The 16,324-nt window shown below is 39.5% G+C and overlaps 3 protein-coding genes across 8 annotated transcripts in view; 2 read left to right on the top strand and 1 right to left on the bottom strand.

The window, feature by feature from the left end:
• Positions 1 to 4,116, top strand: part of CDKL1 (cyclin dependent kinase like 1) — a 52,560-nt gene extending 48,444 nt beyond the window's left edge. For all 4 annotated transcript variants that reach the window (XM_070469101.1, XM_070469102.1, XM_070469100.1 and 1 more), the window contains one exon: positions 480 to 4,116. In XM_070469101.1, the coding sequence (XP_070325202.1) occupies positions 480 to 587 (108 nt within the window). In that variant the 3' untranslated portion in view covers positions 588 to 4,116. The remainder of the gene's footprint in view (positions 1 to 479) is intronic.
• Positions 2,604 to 14,446, bottom strand: DMAC2L (distal membrane arm assembly component 2 like). 3 transcript variants are annotated; one of them, XM_020900980.2, is made up of 6 exons: positions 14,359 to 14,402; positions 7,608 to 7,767; positions 7,374 to 7,485; positions 6,277 to 6,485; positions 5,537 to 5,708; positions 2,604 to 3,736 (listed from the first exon to the last, which is right to left on the bottom strand). In XM_020900980.2, exons 3-6 carry the CDS (start codon positions 7,478 to 7,480, stop codon positions 3,622 to 3,624), a joined length of 603 nt encoding a protein of 200 aa, XP_020756639.2. In that variant the 5' UTR covers positions 7,481 to 7,485; positions 7,608 to 7,767; positions 14,359 to 14,402; the 3' UTR covers positions 2,604 to 3,621. The 3 variants fall into 3 exon arrangements, with proteins under 3 accessions (XP_020756639.2, XP_020756640.2, XP_020756638.2); XM_020900981.2 differs by having other exon boundaries at positions 7,608 to 7,660; positions 14,359 to 14,392; XM_020900979.2 differs by lacking the exon at positions 7,608 to 7,767 and having other exon boundaries at positions 14,359 to 14,446.
• The window catches only part of L2HGDH (L-2-hydroxyglutarate dehydrogenase), a 49,046-nt gene continuing 46,875 nt past the window's right edge, over positions 14,154 to 16,324 (top strand). Inside the window, exon 1 of the mRNA XM_020900977.2 lies at positions 14,154 to 14,732. Within this exon, the coding sequence (XP_020756636.2) occupies positions 14,593 to 14,732 (140 nt within the window). The 5' untranslated portion in view covers positions 14,154 to 14,592. The remainder of the gene's footprint in view (positions 14,733 to 16,324) is intronic.

Raw genomic sequence — 16,324 nt, 5'->3', positions numbered from 1 at the left:
GAATACTGGAGTGGGTTGCCACTTTAAGTAAGGTAGTAGGTGGCCATCTGAATGCTTCAGACATCAGTTTTCTTTGCTGTAAGACAAAGTATTGGCTTAAATGATCCCTAAGTTCCCAGCAAGCTCTTAACTCCTGTGAATCTGTGATTTTTCCCCAATAAGGTTAACATGTAGATTTCTCCTTCTTTTCATATCCTCTAAATTTCCTTTAATGTACAGTTTTGCTTTATAATAAACAATAAACCTTGAAAAGCAGAGACCAGATTTATAGGAGGCGGTGAGCTCCATGTCCCTCAGTTTCTCCATCTTGATTGGAGCCCCTGAAGTCCAGATGTAAACATTCTGTTCTCTCTCAGATCCCGGATTCTATGCAGAAAGAGTATTTCTGTGCTGAAAAAATTATTTACCTTTTTTTGAATGTGTTATGGATAATGAAGAAAGTGTGTGGCACTGAACGTAATTCTGTTTCATATTTTCAGTTGCAGTGCCTACCTCAGCTGACCAGCAGCAGCATCCTTCCAGCTCTGGATAACAAGAAGTATTGCTATAACACCAAGAAACTTAACTACCATTTTCCAAATATTTAAAGAGCTTGGAGATTGATGATAAAAAAAGAGTTGATCATCAATTTGAATAAAACACACATGGTTGAAAACAATCACAATGTTGGAAAAAGCCTCAGGAGAAAACTTAAGTAGCTAAGTGGGGGAGGCCACATAGCAAGATGTGAAGGAAAATTCCAGAGGCAGTCTTCCATGCATGACGATGCCGTCCATAACAGAAAGGAACAACTTCTTTGGATTTTCACTTGTATTTTTATTGTATCTAAGTAGCTGAGCTGATGGACAGAATATAAACTGTATCTACTGTACTCGCCCATACCTCTGGCAAAATAGAGATGCAAGAAAAAAAAAAAAGATTTATGCTATAATCGTACCAGATAGAACAAGTGAAAATGGATTACAGAATGCCCACATATTTTTTTTTGGATCTCTGTTGCTTTGAGTCCTATCTCCTGCCTCTTGAGATTTTCTCGTCATATTTAAGGAGGGATTTAGTTCTGAAAAGCAAAATGTTTAAAATTCCATTTCCTGCTTGTTCTAGTTCTTGATTTTTATATATGGAAACTTCTTGAATATTTGAGTCATTCAAAATATTTAAAATCATATGGATTATCATAAAAGGACTGTAATTTATCTGCTTATATATTTAATGATGTGTTTATAGACACTTCTTACATATACTTTGGTCTTTGGTAAATGATGCATCTTAGTCATTTTTGCAGGCAAGATGGGTTGACTATAATCTGTCTACATTTGTTCACCCAGTTACCCTTACAAACAATGGCATGAAGCTTGGTTGTTGACCAAGGGGTAGAACAAGATCTACAGGCTTTGCAAGAACTGATCCTGCCAGCCTGAAAGTAATTAATACTCCATTCTCTCCAGTTCAGCCTCAGACCTGGAGACAAAGCAACAGGCGGGATTATATACAATGATTTGGGTTTTGGAAGAAACTGCTTATAAACTTTCACTTGGGTCGTAAGAGACATTATGTTTTAAGTTGATATTTTCCCTGAAATATCTTTTTATACTCTATGTATATGTTGTATATATGTGTATACTGCACATGCCTATATGTGTGTATATATACTAACCTAACAACTAAATGCTAATAGGCCAAAGTGATATTATTGAGAATTGCTAGCTTTGTACAGTGATACTTAAAATGATGACATATAATTACCTTTGATTTGGCCTATTGTTTCTATTCAAAAAGCTTTTTCATCTTTGTCCCCTGGACATAAGGGCAGTATGAAGCTGATGTCTGTTTCTTATTGCTCAACCCCATTTTTGATTGATGTGCTGCTATTTTGTAGCAGTTCTCGGCCATGGTTTTTGAAGATGTACTTTACTGTTTACTGTATCTTCAAAACATTTCTTCTGCACTTCAGTTTACTGCTATATTAATTTTCTTCATGACAGCATTTGGCTTTTCACTTACTGCACAGTGATCTACCAAATTCTGGCATCTGTTCAATAATTTTGACTACCCAGCCAGATAGCCTGAGGCTTCCTGATGTATGTAGCTTCTTGCATAGAGCTGACAGTGGGCTAAATAACCAGTCACAATATAATCTAATTCTTGTTACATAGACTTGATTCAAATGACTAAGAAGGACATCCAACTTCTGCAATGGTGTAAATTTTGTATTTTCTTTTTTCCTTACCCCTAACAATGCACTTGACGAGGCAGATGACTGTAGCTGCCTAATTTATCCAGTATTTTTAAAGAATCCCATTCAGAATAGAAAAGTATCTCCAGACTAACTTGTGGTCAATCAGTTGCTTCATCACATAGTAATCAAACAAATCTGAGATAGAAGTGGTCATTTTTTTCTGACTTCTATAAAATGTATGCTTATACTTAACCATATCCATGAGCCTTTCTTCATCACGGAATCACCAGTTTCACATGAGACAAACATTGATTTTTTAAATGACAGTGGCAATTATATTAGTAAATAGTATATAATTTATGGCACATGCTATTTACATAATCCAGTTTCTAAACAATGAAAATTCATTTTTATACTATAAGGGTGCATCGCAGAAAGTGTTTATTTTAAAACTATCCCCAGTCAAGGTTATATCCAACAGAATAATGTTCAAACATACAGACATCCACAAACAAGTTGGTATATAACTAACAATAATAGAATCAGGGCCATTTCAAACAGGTAAAAATAAAGATCTGATTTTATCTATTTATGATATTCATTATCACTGTGTTCTAGACATAAAGTGAATTTTGTGCTCATACTCATGGGAAATACTATCCAACATATGTGAGGGAATACAAATTCTAATTGACATGTTAAATTTTTCCTCTTTAAGCAGTTTTTAAATTTAAGCAAAAAATAGGTAAAGCTGTGCTGGTCTTCATCATTGTTTCCTCTGGTTTATTGGAATAAGCAAAGTTGTTTAAATCCAGCCAAGTATTTATATTTAGTTTTAATAAAACACCAGATTAAGCCTACAGACTAGACAAATTAGCCAGAAACTGTTTATTCAGAGAAAGGATGTATGTTACAAAGAGCACAGATATGCAGGATCATGAGAAATGCATACAAATCCTGGGAAGAAATGGGAATGCTCCAATAACCTCTGATTACTTTGCATAATTGACTCCATCAATGAATCTGAAATTTAGCTTTCAGTTTTTCATAATTGTACATTTATAGTGACATGCTTCAATAACTTTAAAATGAAACAAATTACTGTCAAAAAATAAATATCTGTACTGTACATTTAAATAATTTTAAAGAACTTAAGTATCTATATCAGATATTTATATAGATACCATTATAAAATAAATAATATATTAAAATTAAAAGGGTATCTGATTTGCACTTAATATGATTTAGTGTACATAAATTCTTACTTACAACTTAGTAATTTTAGTGAATCACATCTGAATGTTTATTTTCTACATGATGGACTCTGCTAGAATGTCATAACATCCTTATAGTTCTGCTGATAATTATATAATATTTATTGCTGTTAAAGATCAATTTAAAATGATACTCTAACACTGAATTAAGATACTTATTGAAATATTTTATTTCAAGTCTAATTTTAGCTCCAGAGAAGGCAGTGATGTCTTAAAGGCTTGAACAATTTTTTCTTTTTCTTTTACTCCAGGCAGATCACTTAGAAACAAATACTTGAGGTTCCTGTAAAAAAAAGAAATTTTTAAAAGTTAATGTAATTTGACCTTTACTCTTATAACATTAGAAATAAACTTGTTTTATTGGCTTTTTAAGAAATTACACACAGTGTATGTTCATATCATCCTACACATTCAAAATGACTTTTAGAACAGTAGTCTTAGAGTACTACTTTAAATGAAATTCATGCTAGGAACTAATCTAGACTTTGGAAAGTTTAGTTCTGGTTATGTCAATAATTCTGCTGAGTTTTTCCAAATATGTATATTATGGCATAGAACTCCTTTGCATGCTAAATATAAAATATGACAGTTGTAATTATGATATTTTTAATTTGACACTGAAAGTAAAAACAATTAAAGCAAAAATAAACAAGTGGAACTGCATCAAGTTGAAAAGTTTCTGCACAGCAAAGAAAACCATTAACAAAATGAAAAGGCAACCTACTGAACAGGAGAAAATATCTGCAAGTCATATATCTGATAAGGGGCTAATATCCAAAATGTATAAACTCATACAACTCAATAGCAAAAAACCCGAACAATCCAATTTTTAAAATGGGCAAAACATCTGAATAGACGTTTTTCCAAAGAGGGCATACAGATGGAGAACAGGTACATGAAAAGATACACTACATCATTATCAGGGAAATACAAATCAAAACCACAATGAGATAGCACCTTACACTTGTTAGAATGGCTATTATAAAAAAGACTAGAAATAAGTGTTGGTGAGAATGTAGAGGAAAGGGAAACTTGGTGCATGGTTGATGGGACTGTAAATTGGGACAGTCATATGAAAAACAGCATAAAGATTCCTCAAAAAATTAAAAAAGAACTACCATATGATTCAACAATTCTATGTTTCAGTGTTTATCTGAAGAAAACAAAAACACTAACTCAACAAGACATCTGCACAGCCCTGTTCAGTGCAGCATTATTTACAACAGTCAATATACAGAAACAACCGAAAGGTCACTGATGATCAATGGATAAAGGAAATACAGTATATGCATATATGTAGTATTGAGCCATAAAAAAGAATAAAATTCTGCATTGACGGCAAACCCAATGGACCCCGAGGATATTATGCTAAGTGAAGTAAGTCAGAGAAAGACAAATACTGTATGATCTCCTATATGTGGAAGCTAAAAATAAATAAGCAAGCTCATAGATACACAAAACAGATTGGTGGTTATTACCAAGATGGGGTGAGAAGCAGGAAAAATGGGTGAACTGTGTTATGTTTCTGCTTTTATTTTAAATGAAATTGAATTTTAAAAATATGAATCTTAACCTAGAAAGGAAAAGAAACTGGGGAAGTTCTTAAAACAACTCAAGTTTCTATTAAGAGATGAAGCCACAAAGCCTGAATTAGTGTAAGAGACAAACAATCTTGTACTTTTGGTTCTAATGTTTAAAATTTGTCAAAGTTCCTGTGATGCTGAGTTTATTGGCAGAACATGGGGGAAAAATACTTTAAAAGATGAGGAGGAAAAAAAAAAAGATGAGGAGGAAGTATAATAGCTAATGTTTACTGAGAGCACCAACAACTGTAATAGGCATCATACTAGGTGCTTTATGTAATTGATTTTTTAAAAAAGATGCTTCCTAAAAAATGCAATACAACGATAAGATATTAAAGTTGATAACTTCAACTGTTTTAAAGTATTGTGGCTGAAGGTTAAATCATTTTTTTTAAATTCTGTTTTTCAGAATTAAAAAAAGATACCATCTCTCAACTGTTTTAACTGATTATTCACCTTAACATGATTATCAAGTTTCCATTTTGACTCTGACCACCTACCTGAAATGATGCAAAGCAATGATACCTTTGTCTGTGATATTCCCACATGAAATTATTTCCATTTCCAACATGCTTTTTCGTAAATTTTCAAGTTGGCTAAGTCTCTCCAAACAACCATCCTCAATATAGTGACACTTGCATAGTCTTATTTTTTCAACATACTGTAGGCCTTCTGGAGGGGAAAAAAGTACAGTTTAAGAACTTGCTTTACCATTAAGATGATCAACTCTCCTAGTTAGCCCAGGACTGTTCTGGTGTAAGGACTGAAAGTCCTAAGTCCTAGGAAACCTCTTAAGCCCAGGAAAACTGGAACAATTAGTCACCCTATTAACCACACAAAGTATTCACTACATGGGTTGTGCTGACACACAAGGCCATTCTACAGTCAGATGCCCATGCAGTGAGGAATGAAATGCCCACACAAGCAGAGGCTGTGTGGATATAATTATTTCTGTATTAGTCAGGGTTATTCAATGACAGAAGTTTGACAAAGATAGTTTGACAAACAAGACCTTAAATATTAAGTCGATAAACCATGGCTTAGTGTGGAGAGAAAGGAGAGGAGGGTACTTGTAACCTCTGTGTAACTTAAAAATAAATATCACACACACGAAGATACAAGCTGGACTGGACTGAGAAGGACGAGAAGGACACCCGTATGACTATAAAAGTGAGTCAACTGCAACCAAAGGTCATTGCAAACCACCCGCATTTCCCATAACAAGTGGTAGAGGACTTACCCATGTGATCAAATCCAATGCTCATGATACAGGACTCAGTGGCGTCAATCGCCTGAATCTTGTATTTGTGCAGAGGGCCTGTTGGGAGATGGTTGTAGTCCTTCTGCCACCTCTCCTGGCCGTGGTAGCGCACCATGGCCCCGCAGCGCAGCAGCCACTCTGACGCCGCCCTGTCAGGACCAACGTCCCTGATGCGGTCGTGATCCACTCTGCGGACGAGAACAAAAGCAGCTAGTTTTTACTATAGTCCCTAGCTTCTTAGCTATGTTCACCAACATACATACAGAATAGCAACTACTTTTCACTTCATGTGATGAGGAGGGAGAAAAATCCATGTAAAGAAAACATTCAATGGTAGCTCTACTTGCTACCATTTTTGCTTTTGTTTTCAAGCGAATGCTGCCAAAGCATTTTTTTTTTTTAATCTGAGTTTATCAGGCAGAGATGGGTCTTCATTGACTCGTATGCAGCACAGTAGCTTGACTCCAGGAGATACTCAGTAACTATGTATTGAACGAATGACAACCCTTGGCTATAATTTTTATTAATGATAAAAGATTAAAAAAGGGAATAATTTTGAACATTTGTTCAAATTAATGTCCTTAAGTGATCTCTATTAATTTTTACACATGCCTTTTTCTCTAGTTAGTGGTATTAATGCTGTATTAAGCAATGAGGAGGTTAGTTTTGCCAGTTTCAAAATAAGCATGCCACCAAATAACATTTTTAAAACTTGAATTCACTTGATAATATTCAAAAGGTTAACTACATTGCTTAAGTCACAGAATAAAATATTCTAACATTACTGAGTTTTTCTGATTATAAAAATAATAAAAGATCATTTCAAAAAGCTTGAAAAGCACTGAAAGAATGAATAAAAAGAATCACTGAAGTCCTGCAACCCAGTCAGTTACAGTTAATAGTCTATAACCTATCTTTTTTTGGTCTTTAATCAATTTTTTAAAAAAGAAAATTAGGACCATACTGCATACACAACACAAATAACATCTGAAATATAAGAAAACCAAATTAGCCACTGGGAATTCATTGAGCTGAAACAATCTCCATGTTTCTTCACTTTAGTAAGGGTAACTTACTTATTAAACACTGCATTCAACCAGCCCCAGAAGTATCGGGAGTCACATGACCATGGGAGTTTCTTTAAGCCACAGAGCTGCTGGGAAATTTTTCCAAACAGCATCATTTGCTCTAGACACATAAAATAGTATTCATATTAGATCATCAGTTGGCAATCAGAATCCATACATACAGTAACTTACTTCACAACTTCAAACTCAATGCTCTTGTGATGATAAAGCTGACTCACTTACCCCTCAATAGTTACTGAGCAAGTTACTGCTGTTTGTTTTTTTGGTTTCTTTTGCTGCAAAGGACGAGAGACAGAATTGGATGGTCTCTATGGTTCCTCCCAGCCTTGACATTGTCATACTTGTTCGATCTTCAGTTGGAGTCCGCCTGCAGTGGCGCCACCTGGTGTCCATTCAGGTAGTGCAGCTACAGATTTACCGAAACCACTTCCAGTCCCGACCCACATTTCCAGTATCAAAATGACAAACTAAAGTCATCTAAGGAGCAATGTGTCAAGGTTAAGACACTTACATCCAGAAAAGGAGAGGAATCATGGAACTAGATCTTCCTATGACAAGATTGTAAGCAGTGTCCCTAGAACAGTGCAAACCAAGAACTATGCCAGGGCAGCTGGGAAAGACTGGACAAGCAACTTAACCTCTCTGACCCTTGGTTTTCTCATTTATAAAATGAGATGATTTGCTCAGATGATTTCCAGCTGTAAAAATCCATAACCATGAGTTGAGAAAGTGATTTCAGAACTGGGTCTCAACCTGACTTAAAGTGCCAGGTGGGGGGAAAACACAGACAAATGACACATTGTCTTTGAAGAGCTGACAACTTAATGCAGGGTAGAGTGAGTTAAAACAAGTCATCAGGTAGTTAAAATAAATGATGGAACCTGAAAAATACCTCAAAAGAGTTAAAGACAAACCAGGATTTCAACAGACAGAGATGCCAAGAAAAGGTAGGTCAGGTGACTAGCTGTGGTGGGAACGTTTAAGGCTTACTGTAGTTCAGTTGGCTTAGAACATGGGGGTCATGAGGAGACAGACAATGTACACAGCCACAGTGGGAAAGGTCTCCTGTGATCAGCCAGCGAATCTGGCTTCTGCAGGTAGCTAGGAGTCACTGAGTTTTCAGCACAGAGCACTGGCATGGTCAGAACTATGCTTCAGGAATATTACTCAGACAGCAGCAGCAAGAATGAGGGTCATTCAGAGATGAGGAAACTGAAGCCTTGATGTTAAGTAACTCACCGACACCCTAAAATCCTGGAAGAAGGTGGGGTATTAGTATATGCATGTGTTTAAAGGGACTTGCCCAGTGGTTCATGGCTAACTGTTAGCAGTGCAGTGCTGAAACCTGAACCTAGCTTTCGCCCCTGTTAGTCAAGGGCTCTTTCCTCAGTCATTGAATGGTTCTAGGACCCAAGAAAAAGAAGAGGACTAGAAAGAGTCCTGAGCTGAGGAAATGCCGGAGGATGTTGAGGCTGTGAACAACGAGAGCTGTGGTCTGAGGACAGTACCCTGGGGTCGTCGGCTACCTTCTTCCCTGCGTTTCCGCCATTACTCTGCCTTCATTACTACCAACTTGTCCCCATGCTATAAACACTTCCGCCCACATTCTCAGACCTTCACCGCTTTTGGTTAATCTCTCACCACCCATGCCCACTTCAGTAACTCCTTTGGCTGCCAACCATATTCACAAATTGGGTCTTTCCAGATTCATCTCAGACTGCTCCCTCCTAGTTCCCTCCTAGTGTCCTCCCTGTCCCCACTATGGAAATCTTTCCCAACCTCAAGACTATTCAAATACCATCTCCATCCATCTATTCATTCAAGCAATAAATATTTAAAGATTTGAAGAAAAGTATGCAGAGCAAAACGAAGAGCAAAAATCACACATTCATGTCAATTATCCCTAACACCGGACACAGCACGATCCCCTAATGCAAGCTCAATAAATATTTGGAATTAACAATCTTCAATGGCTGATAAATTTTCATGCAGAAACAAACTGTCATTAAGCAGAAAAATTAGAGAAGTATGAAAACTGAAGTCACTTGATTCATTTTGGTCAACCTTATCTTTCAGCTTAAGAGAAAGATCAAATTTACTTCAGCTTATGATCTCTAGAAATACTGGATATTATATTCAAAATAATTTAAACATGAAAATTAAGTTTTTATTTTTCAGTAAACCTAAAAAAAATAACTGGTAGGTTTTTGCATTCTCAACTGTAATTTTGTTAATTAATTGATACTGAGAGTTTCAAATGAATTCAAGCATGTGGAAAATTCTGAAAGAGATGGGAATACCAGACCACCTGACCTGCCTCTTGAGAAACCTATATGCAGGTCAGGAGGCAACAGTTAGAACTGGACATGGAACAGACTGGTTCCAAATAGGAAAAGGAATACGTCAAGGCTGTATATCGTCATCCTGCTTATTTAACTTATATGCAGAGTACATCATGAGAAACGCTGGGCTGGAAGAAGCACAAGCTGGAATCAAGATTGCCAGGAGAAATACCCATAACCTCAGATACGCAGGTGACACCACCCTTATGGCAGAAAGTGAAGAGGAACTGAAAAGCCTCTTGATGAAAGTGAAAGAGGAGAGTGAAAAAGTTGGCTTAAAGCTCAACATTTAGAAAACTAAGGTCATGGCATCTGGTCCCATCACTTCATGAGAAATAGATGTGGAAACAGTGTCGACTTTATTTTGGGGGGCTCCAAAATCACTGCAGATGGTGACTGCAACCATGAAATTCAAAGATGCTTACTCCTTGGAAGGAAAGTTATGACCAACCTAGACAGCATATTAAAAAGCAGAGACATTACTTTGCCAACAAAGGCCCATCTAGTCAAGGCTATGGTTTTTCCAGTGGTCATGTATGGATGTGAGAGTTGGACTGTGAAGAAAGCTGAGCACAGAAGAATTGATGCTTTTGAACTGTGGTGTTGGAGAAGACTCTTGAGAGCCCGTTGGACTGCAAGGAGATCCAACCAGTCCATCCTAAAGGAGATCAGTCCTGGGTGTTCATTGGAAGGACTGATGCTGAAGCTGAAACTCCAATCCTTTGGCCACCTAATGAGAAGAACTGACTCACTGGAAAAGACCCTGATGCTAGGAGGGATTGGGGGCAGGAGGAAAAGGGGACAACAGAGGATGAGATGGCTGGATGGCATCACCGACTCGATGGGCATGGGTTTGGGTAGACTCCGGGAGTTGGTGATGGACAGGGAGGCCTGGCGTACTGCAATTCATGGAGTCACAAAGAGTCGGACATGACTGAGCGACTGAACTGAACTGACCTGAACTGAACCTCTTAAGAATGCTTTCTAGAGGGAAAGAGGAGACCTCTGGTGGTGAGTTGGTGAATTTAGCTTTAATAAATTAAAAGAAGGGCTTCCGGGAAGGCTCAGCAGATAAAGAATCTAACTGCAACGCAGGAGACACAGGAGACTCGGGTTTGATTCCTAGTTGGGAAAATCCCCTGGAGAAGGAAATGGCAACCCACTTTAGCATTCTTGCCTGGAATATTCCATGGACAGAAGAACTTGGCAGGCCACAGTCCATGGGGTCGCAAGGAGTCAGACACAACTGAGTGACTAGGCACACAAATTAAAAGAAACCACTCAAACTCAAGTTAAAAAACAAACATTACTAAGTTACTGCTGTGATAAATAACTCAGGAATTCAAATTATTTTAAAAATTCTTCCTACTATCATAATATGGCTTGGAGCCATAAGCTTTTAACAGATGTTTCCAAAAGTTTTGTTGACTTAGAGAAGGCCGGACCTCTAATGTGTGCCTCAAAACAGGAGATGGAGAGTTCTCCAATTTGCATAAAAACAAGTTTCTTTTAAAAACTGCAAGTTCTCTTTTTACATATTAAACATAATTACTAAGGTGGGCTATTCAAAATGATGGCTAATTCAGGGGTCAAAAAGACTAAACTAGCCAACCTGTTCTTGAGGGCAGTGAAAGTGTGGAGAGAAGGGTGAGGTGGTATCAGAATTGGAGAGTTTACCCCCCAGATTATAACCCCACTTCACTGGAAATCATCCATTACTGATGCCAGTTCTTATTCCTGATGTATCTAGAGTCTAGTGAAATAAAGTGACAGAGCACTTCCTTAGGAATTAGAAGCAAAGGTCCCCAAAGTTACCCTCGGCCAGTATCACTTGACACTCACTGAACTAACTTCTTATGGGCTCTGACCTAGATGGAAGGTGAACATGAATTCTTAGCTTCAGGAGGGTGTGGTGGCCAGAAAACAAATGTCTCTAGCCAAAGACATTACAGGGTCAATGAATGTAAGGTGAGTTCTTGATTTGAGATAATCGAGATGAAACAAATTAATGTACAGTCAAGCCTAGGTGAGAAGTTAAGCAGAGAAAATTTTATAAGAAGTACGTGTGTATTTTGAGTTCTTTCACTTTGCTAAACTAGGAAGTTCAAGCTCAAAGCTCAAAATCACAGAAGAGTAAAACAGCCACTACTATGGACTGATTCATGAAAGCCTGACCACATACCCTAGATTGTATAATTCTATACTCAACCTAGTAACAAATCTACTATAATCCTGTGCAGTGGTTAAAATAAAAAACAGTACCTAAAGTAAAAAATAGTACCAAAAGCTGGCAACACTGAAGATGAACTGGATCACTCAACATTGCTGGTGGGAATGTAAAATGGTACAGCCACTTTGGAAAGGAGTTTGGTGCTTTCTTACAAAGCTAAACATGTGCTTATCAGATGACCCAGCAATTGGACTCTTGGGCACTTATCCCAGAGAAACAAAAACAGGCTCACACAAAAAGCTGTACACTAAGTTTCATAGCAGCTTTATTCGAAATAGCAAAAAAAACCTAGAAGTAACTCAGATATCCTCCAAAGGGTGAATGGTTTAAGCATGTTGTGGTACATTCAAACCATGAAATACTTCTCGGCAATATGACAGAATGAACCATTAGTACGTGCAACAATTTGGATGGATCTCATGGGATAATGCTAAGTGAAAAAGTCAATTCCAAAAAGTTACATACTATATAATTTTGTTTATGTAACATTCTTGACATGTCAAAATTTTAGAAAGTGAGAACAGAATAGGGAAGAGGGTGCCTTGCTGCAGGGATCTTGGTGATGGATCTGTGCTATAGCTTGCCTGGGATGGATACAACATTCTACACAAGGGGAGGTCCCTGGTGGTCCAGTGGTTGGGACACTCTCACTGCCAGGGGTCAGGGTTCCATCCATAGTCAGAGAACTAAGACCCCACAAGCCCCACAGCATGACCAAAAAAACAAAAATAAGAATCTAGACAGGTGTGATAAAATCTGTACAGGACTAAACACACACACAAATGCAAAACAGGCTATCTAAATAAGATCCATGGGCTATTCCTGGTTATGCTGTTGTATCAAACTTTTACAAGATGTTACTATTTGAGAAGACTGGGTAAAGGGTACACAGGATCTCTACTGTTTCTTACAACTGCATGGAAATCTACAATTAACTCAAAATTCAAAATATTAAAAAATTTCTAATAAAAAATTAAAAAGTGAACTAAAAAATGAATCATATCTTATTTTTCATTTGTGATGAACAAGCAGGCAACATTCCACATTATTTTCACAAATAAAGAAAATATGTATAACTATCCAGGTGATAAAAACCATATAAACATAATAAAACCCATCATTTTATTGAGCACTTTACTGTGCTAAGCATCTGATAAGCCTTATCTTGCATAATCCACACAAAAGTCCTATGAGGGGGACTCTACATCACTCATAGTTCACAGAGTGGGGGGCTTCCCCTGTGACTCCACTTCCCCAAGCTATTCGACTAATAACTGGAGCCAAATTCAGACAGGCAAGTGTAAGTCCTTCCAGCTATAAAGTTAGTGCCCATGGGGTGATCAGCGGTGTCGGACTCTTTGCCACCCCATGGACTGCAGGTCGCCAGGCTCCTCTGTCCACAGAATTTTCCAGGCAAAAATACTGGAGTGGGTTGCCATTTCCTACTCCAGGGGATTTTCCAGACCCAGGGACTGAACCTGCGCCTCCTGCACTGGCACTGGAAGCATATTCTTTACCACTGCTCCATCTGCTAAATCCAAATAAAGTAATAAAGTTACATCGTTCTATTTTTGTTTTGCTCAGCTGTCCTGACCCTAAAAATTAAAAAAAAAAAACAACAACAACTTCCATCAAACACTGACAACAGGTGTTAGTTAGGCATAGAACTAGAGGATCACGTAATCTAACAGAGGTCTTTCAGAGATTACACAGCACACTTCCCTCATTTTACAGCTAAATAGGGGTGAAGTGACATGTACAGGTGAAACATTGTTTCCAGGCCCGTAAAGCATATTTAAAATTACCTGTCAGTCCAGTATTAAAAAAAAAAAAAAAAAAAAAAGGAAACAGATCGCTAAATGATGGCAGAGACCAAGCCGCCTGGTTCATTTATGCGCTCAATATTTACAAGACCAATAATGAATGACATGTCAGGAGTCACATATATGGATGGCCAGAAAACAGCAGACTGTCAGGCGTCGCCATGACAGAGCCTCCGTCTGGAGAAGGTTAGGGCTGGACAGTGCCCTTTAGTGAGCACTCCGCTCAGTAGGAGACGCATTGGAGACAGAGGTTCTCCACAAGGAGCCACAAGGGGCGCGGGGCGGGGCTAGGAAGACGCGAGGTTGAGAGGGCGGAGCCACGAGGGACGCGGGGCGGGGCCTTGGGGGCAGGGCCTAGCTGGAGGAAAGGAGGGCCTCTGGGCCTGCCCAAACGAGAATTTTCACCATCATCATCTCCAGACTTTCTCCTGCGGCGCTAAGTCCGCTGGGCTGTGCAGCTCGAGGACGCGCGACTCGGCGGGCCAGATTTTCAGTTAATCAAGCGATGGGAGAAGGGAAAGGGGAGAGGGTGACCACCACTAGTCCCGCCCCTCTCGGGGCCTAGCTCGTCTACTCACAGCGTCAAAAAGAAGGAGCAAGCTAGCGTCCCAGCGTCTACGGCGGCGCAGGCCTGCCCTTCGCCCTCCGCCGCGCGCGTCCATTGGCCACTGGCGGCCGCGCCCACGTGGGGCGAAGGCGCTCTCTTCATTGGTCTCTGCTTAGGGGGCGGGGCTAGAGGGCGCCGGGACCCAGGCGTTGCAGGTCTCAAGGGCTGGCTTCTAGGGCTTGAGGCAGGGAAAGGGGCGCAGGCGATGGTACCAGCGCTGCGTTATCTGGGCAGTGTCTGCGGACGGGCCCGCGGGATTTTCCCCGGGAGCTTCTCCGCGGCGCGCACACCCGCGTCGGGGAAATCCCGGCTGTTGTGCCAGGGTGGCCGCAGAGCCAGCACCAGGTGAGTACCCGCTGGCCCGCCCCCCGCGGTCTGCGCTGCCTCTCTTGGAGTTGCCTAGTGCTGGACCTCTGCCTCTGCTTTTCTTCGCTGTCCTCGGCGAGAGAGAAGCTCGGGATCCTGTGAAGCCCGAGCTCCAGCCCCAGACCCCAAGAGCTACCTGCCTGGATCACTCGTAGGCTTGTGGGCGAGAGGAGAAGAATAAGAAAGGCAGTGTCGAGTAGAGGTCAAGAACAGTCCTGGCTTTTAATACAACTCCACCGCTTCCCATTCAACCCTGGGCGGGTTACTTAAGCTCCTTTAAGGCTCAGTTGTGAATCGGAACCTGGTCTCTCGCGCAAGTGGTCGTTTTGAGGATTAAAAGGACCTCACACACTGTAAGCAGTCAAACGTGCTGTTTGTTCGCTGGCCTTCCTGATGTTACTTGGAACATCTGAAACCGGTCTTAAATCAGTCAGTTCCTGGCATACACACAGCTGCATAGAGTTGCCCGTATGAGAAGCAACTCAGCTGCTAATCAAACCCTGCAGAATTCAGCGTCCTGTGTGGTTTGAAATGTGGAGATCACGTATGAAATTACTGTTTTTTACCTGCTCTCTGTATGGGGAGTGGTTTATGTGAAGGTTTCAAAGCTGGAAAGCTCTTGGCTCTTTTTCGGGAACTAGCATGTGGGCAACATGAGTGTGAGTGGAGCTTGGCGAAACAGAGGATGGTGTGGAAAGACACCGGAGAGGGGTTACATCACAGCAGAGGTTTTGCTTTAACTGCACGTGGAATTTTATCTAAGGGCGCTGGGAGACTTTTAAAGACGTGATTAAATGTTGATGTTTCAAAAGTTGATTCTGGCTGCTGTGTATTAGTGGATTGGAGGGGAATTAATGTGGAATAGGATTTGTGATTCATCGTGGGGTATGTAGACTGTTCTTTTGGGAACCTTTTCTTAAGGGAAGAAAAGTAAGGTTAGTGACGGTTTTGTTTATACTTTTTTTTGCTTTGAAATGATTAAAGATCCATAGAAAGTTCTAAAAAAAAAAAAAAAAACCCACAAAAACCCAGACCAGAGAGCTCTCATGTACCCTTCTTCACCCATTTTGCTCCAATATCTTACCTAACTGTAGTAACAGTGTCACAACCAGGAAAATGATATTAGCACAATCCATAGACCTTGTTAAGATTTTCATCAGTTTTACATGCACTCATTTTTTAAAAATTGCTTCATTACTTACAGACTTTATATAACATTTAGTATCTTAAAAGATTATTTTGAAAATTGAAATTACATTAGGTAGATAGATTTAGGGGAGAATTGCTGCTTTATAATTTTGAGTTTTGCCATTCCATGAACTTAGAATATCTTTTCATTTATGCATACTCATTTGTTATTTAGGAGCTTTCCAGGTGGCTCGGTAAAAGAATCCACTTGTCACTGCAGGAGTGGGAGGAGACACAGGTTTCATCCCTGGGTCCAGAAGATCCCCTGGAGGAGGAAATGGCAAGCCACTCCAGTATTCTTGCCAGGATAATCCCATGGACAGAGGAGTATACTCCATGGGGTCACAAAGAATTGGACATGACTGAGCATGCACATACGCATG

This window comes from Odocoileus virginianus, chromosome 6, assembly GCF_023699985.2.
Source record: "Odocoileus virginianus isolate 20LAN1187 ecotype Illinois chromosome 6, Ovbor_1.2, whole genome shotgun sequence".
Taxonomy (NCBI): domain Eukaryota; kingdom Metazoa; phylum Chordata; class Mammalia; order Artiodactyla; family Cervidae; genus Odocoileus; species Odocoileus virginianus.
The sequence above is the reverse complement of the archived record's forward strand: the minus strand, read 5'-3'. Positions and strand labels throughout refer to the sequence as shown.

Excerpts from the sequence above, each read along its gene's own strand:
- DMAC2L (XM_020900979.2), bottom strand. The coding sequence starts at position 7,480 with ATGATGCTGTTTGGAAAAATTTCCCAGCAGCTCTGTGGCTTAAAGAAA. Across the intron at positions 5,709-6,276 it reads CATTGGATTTGATCACATGG|AAGGCCTACAGTATGTTGAA; the intron begins GTAAGTCCTCTA and ends TTTCCCCTCCAG. Across the intron at positions 3,737-5,536 it reads ATTGCTTTGCATCATTTCAG|GAACCTCAAGTATTTGTTTC; the intron begins GTAGGTGGTCAG and ends TTTTTTTTACAG.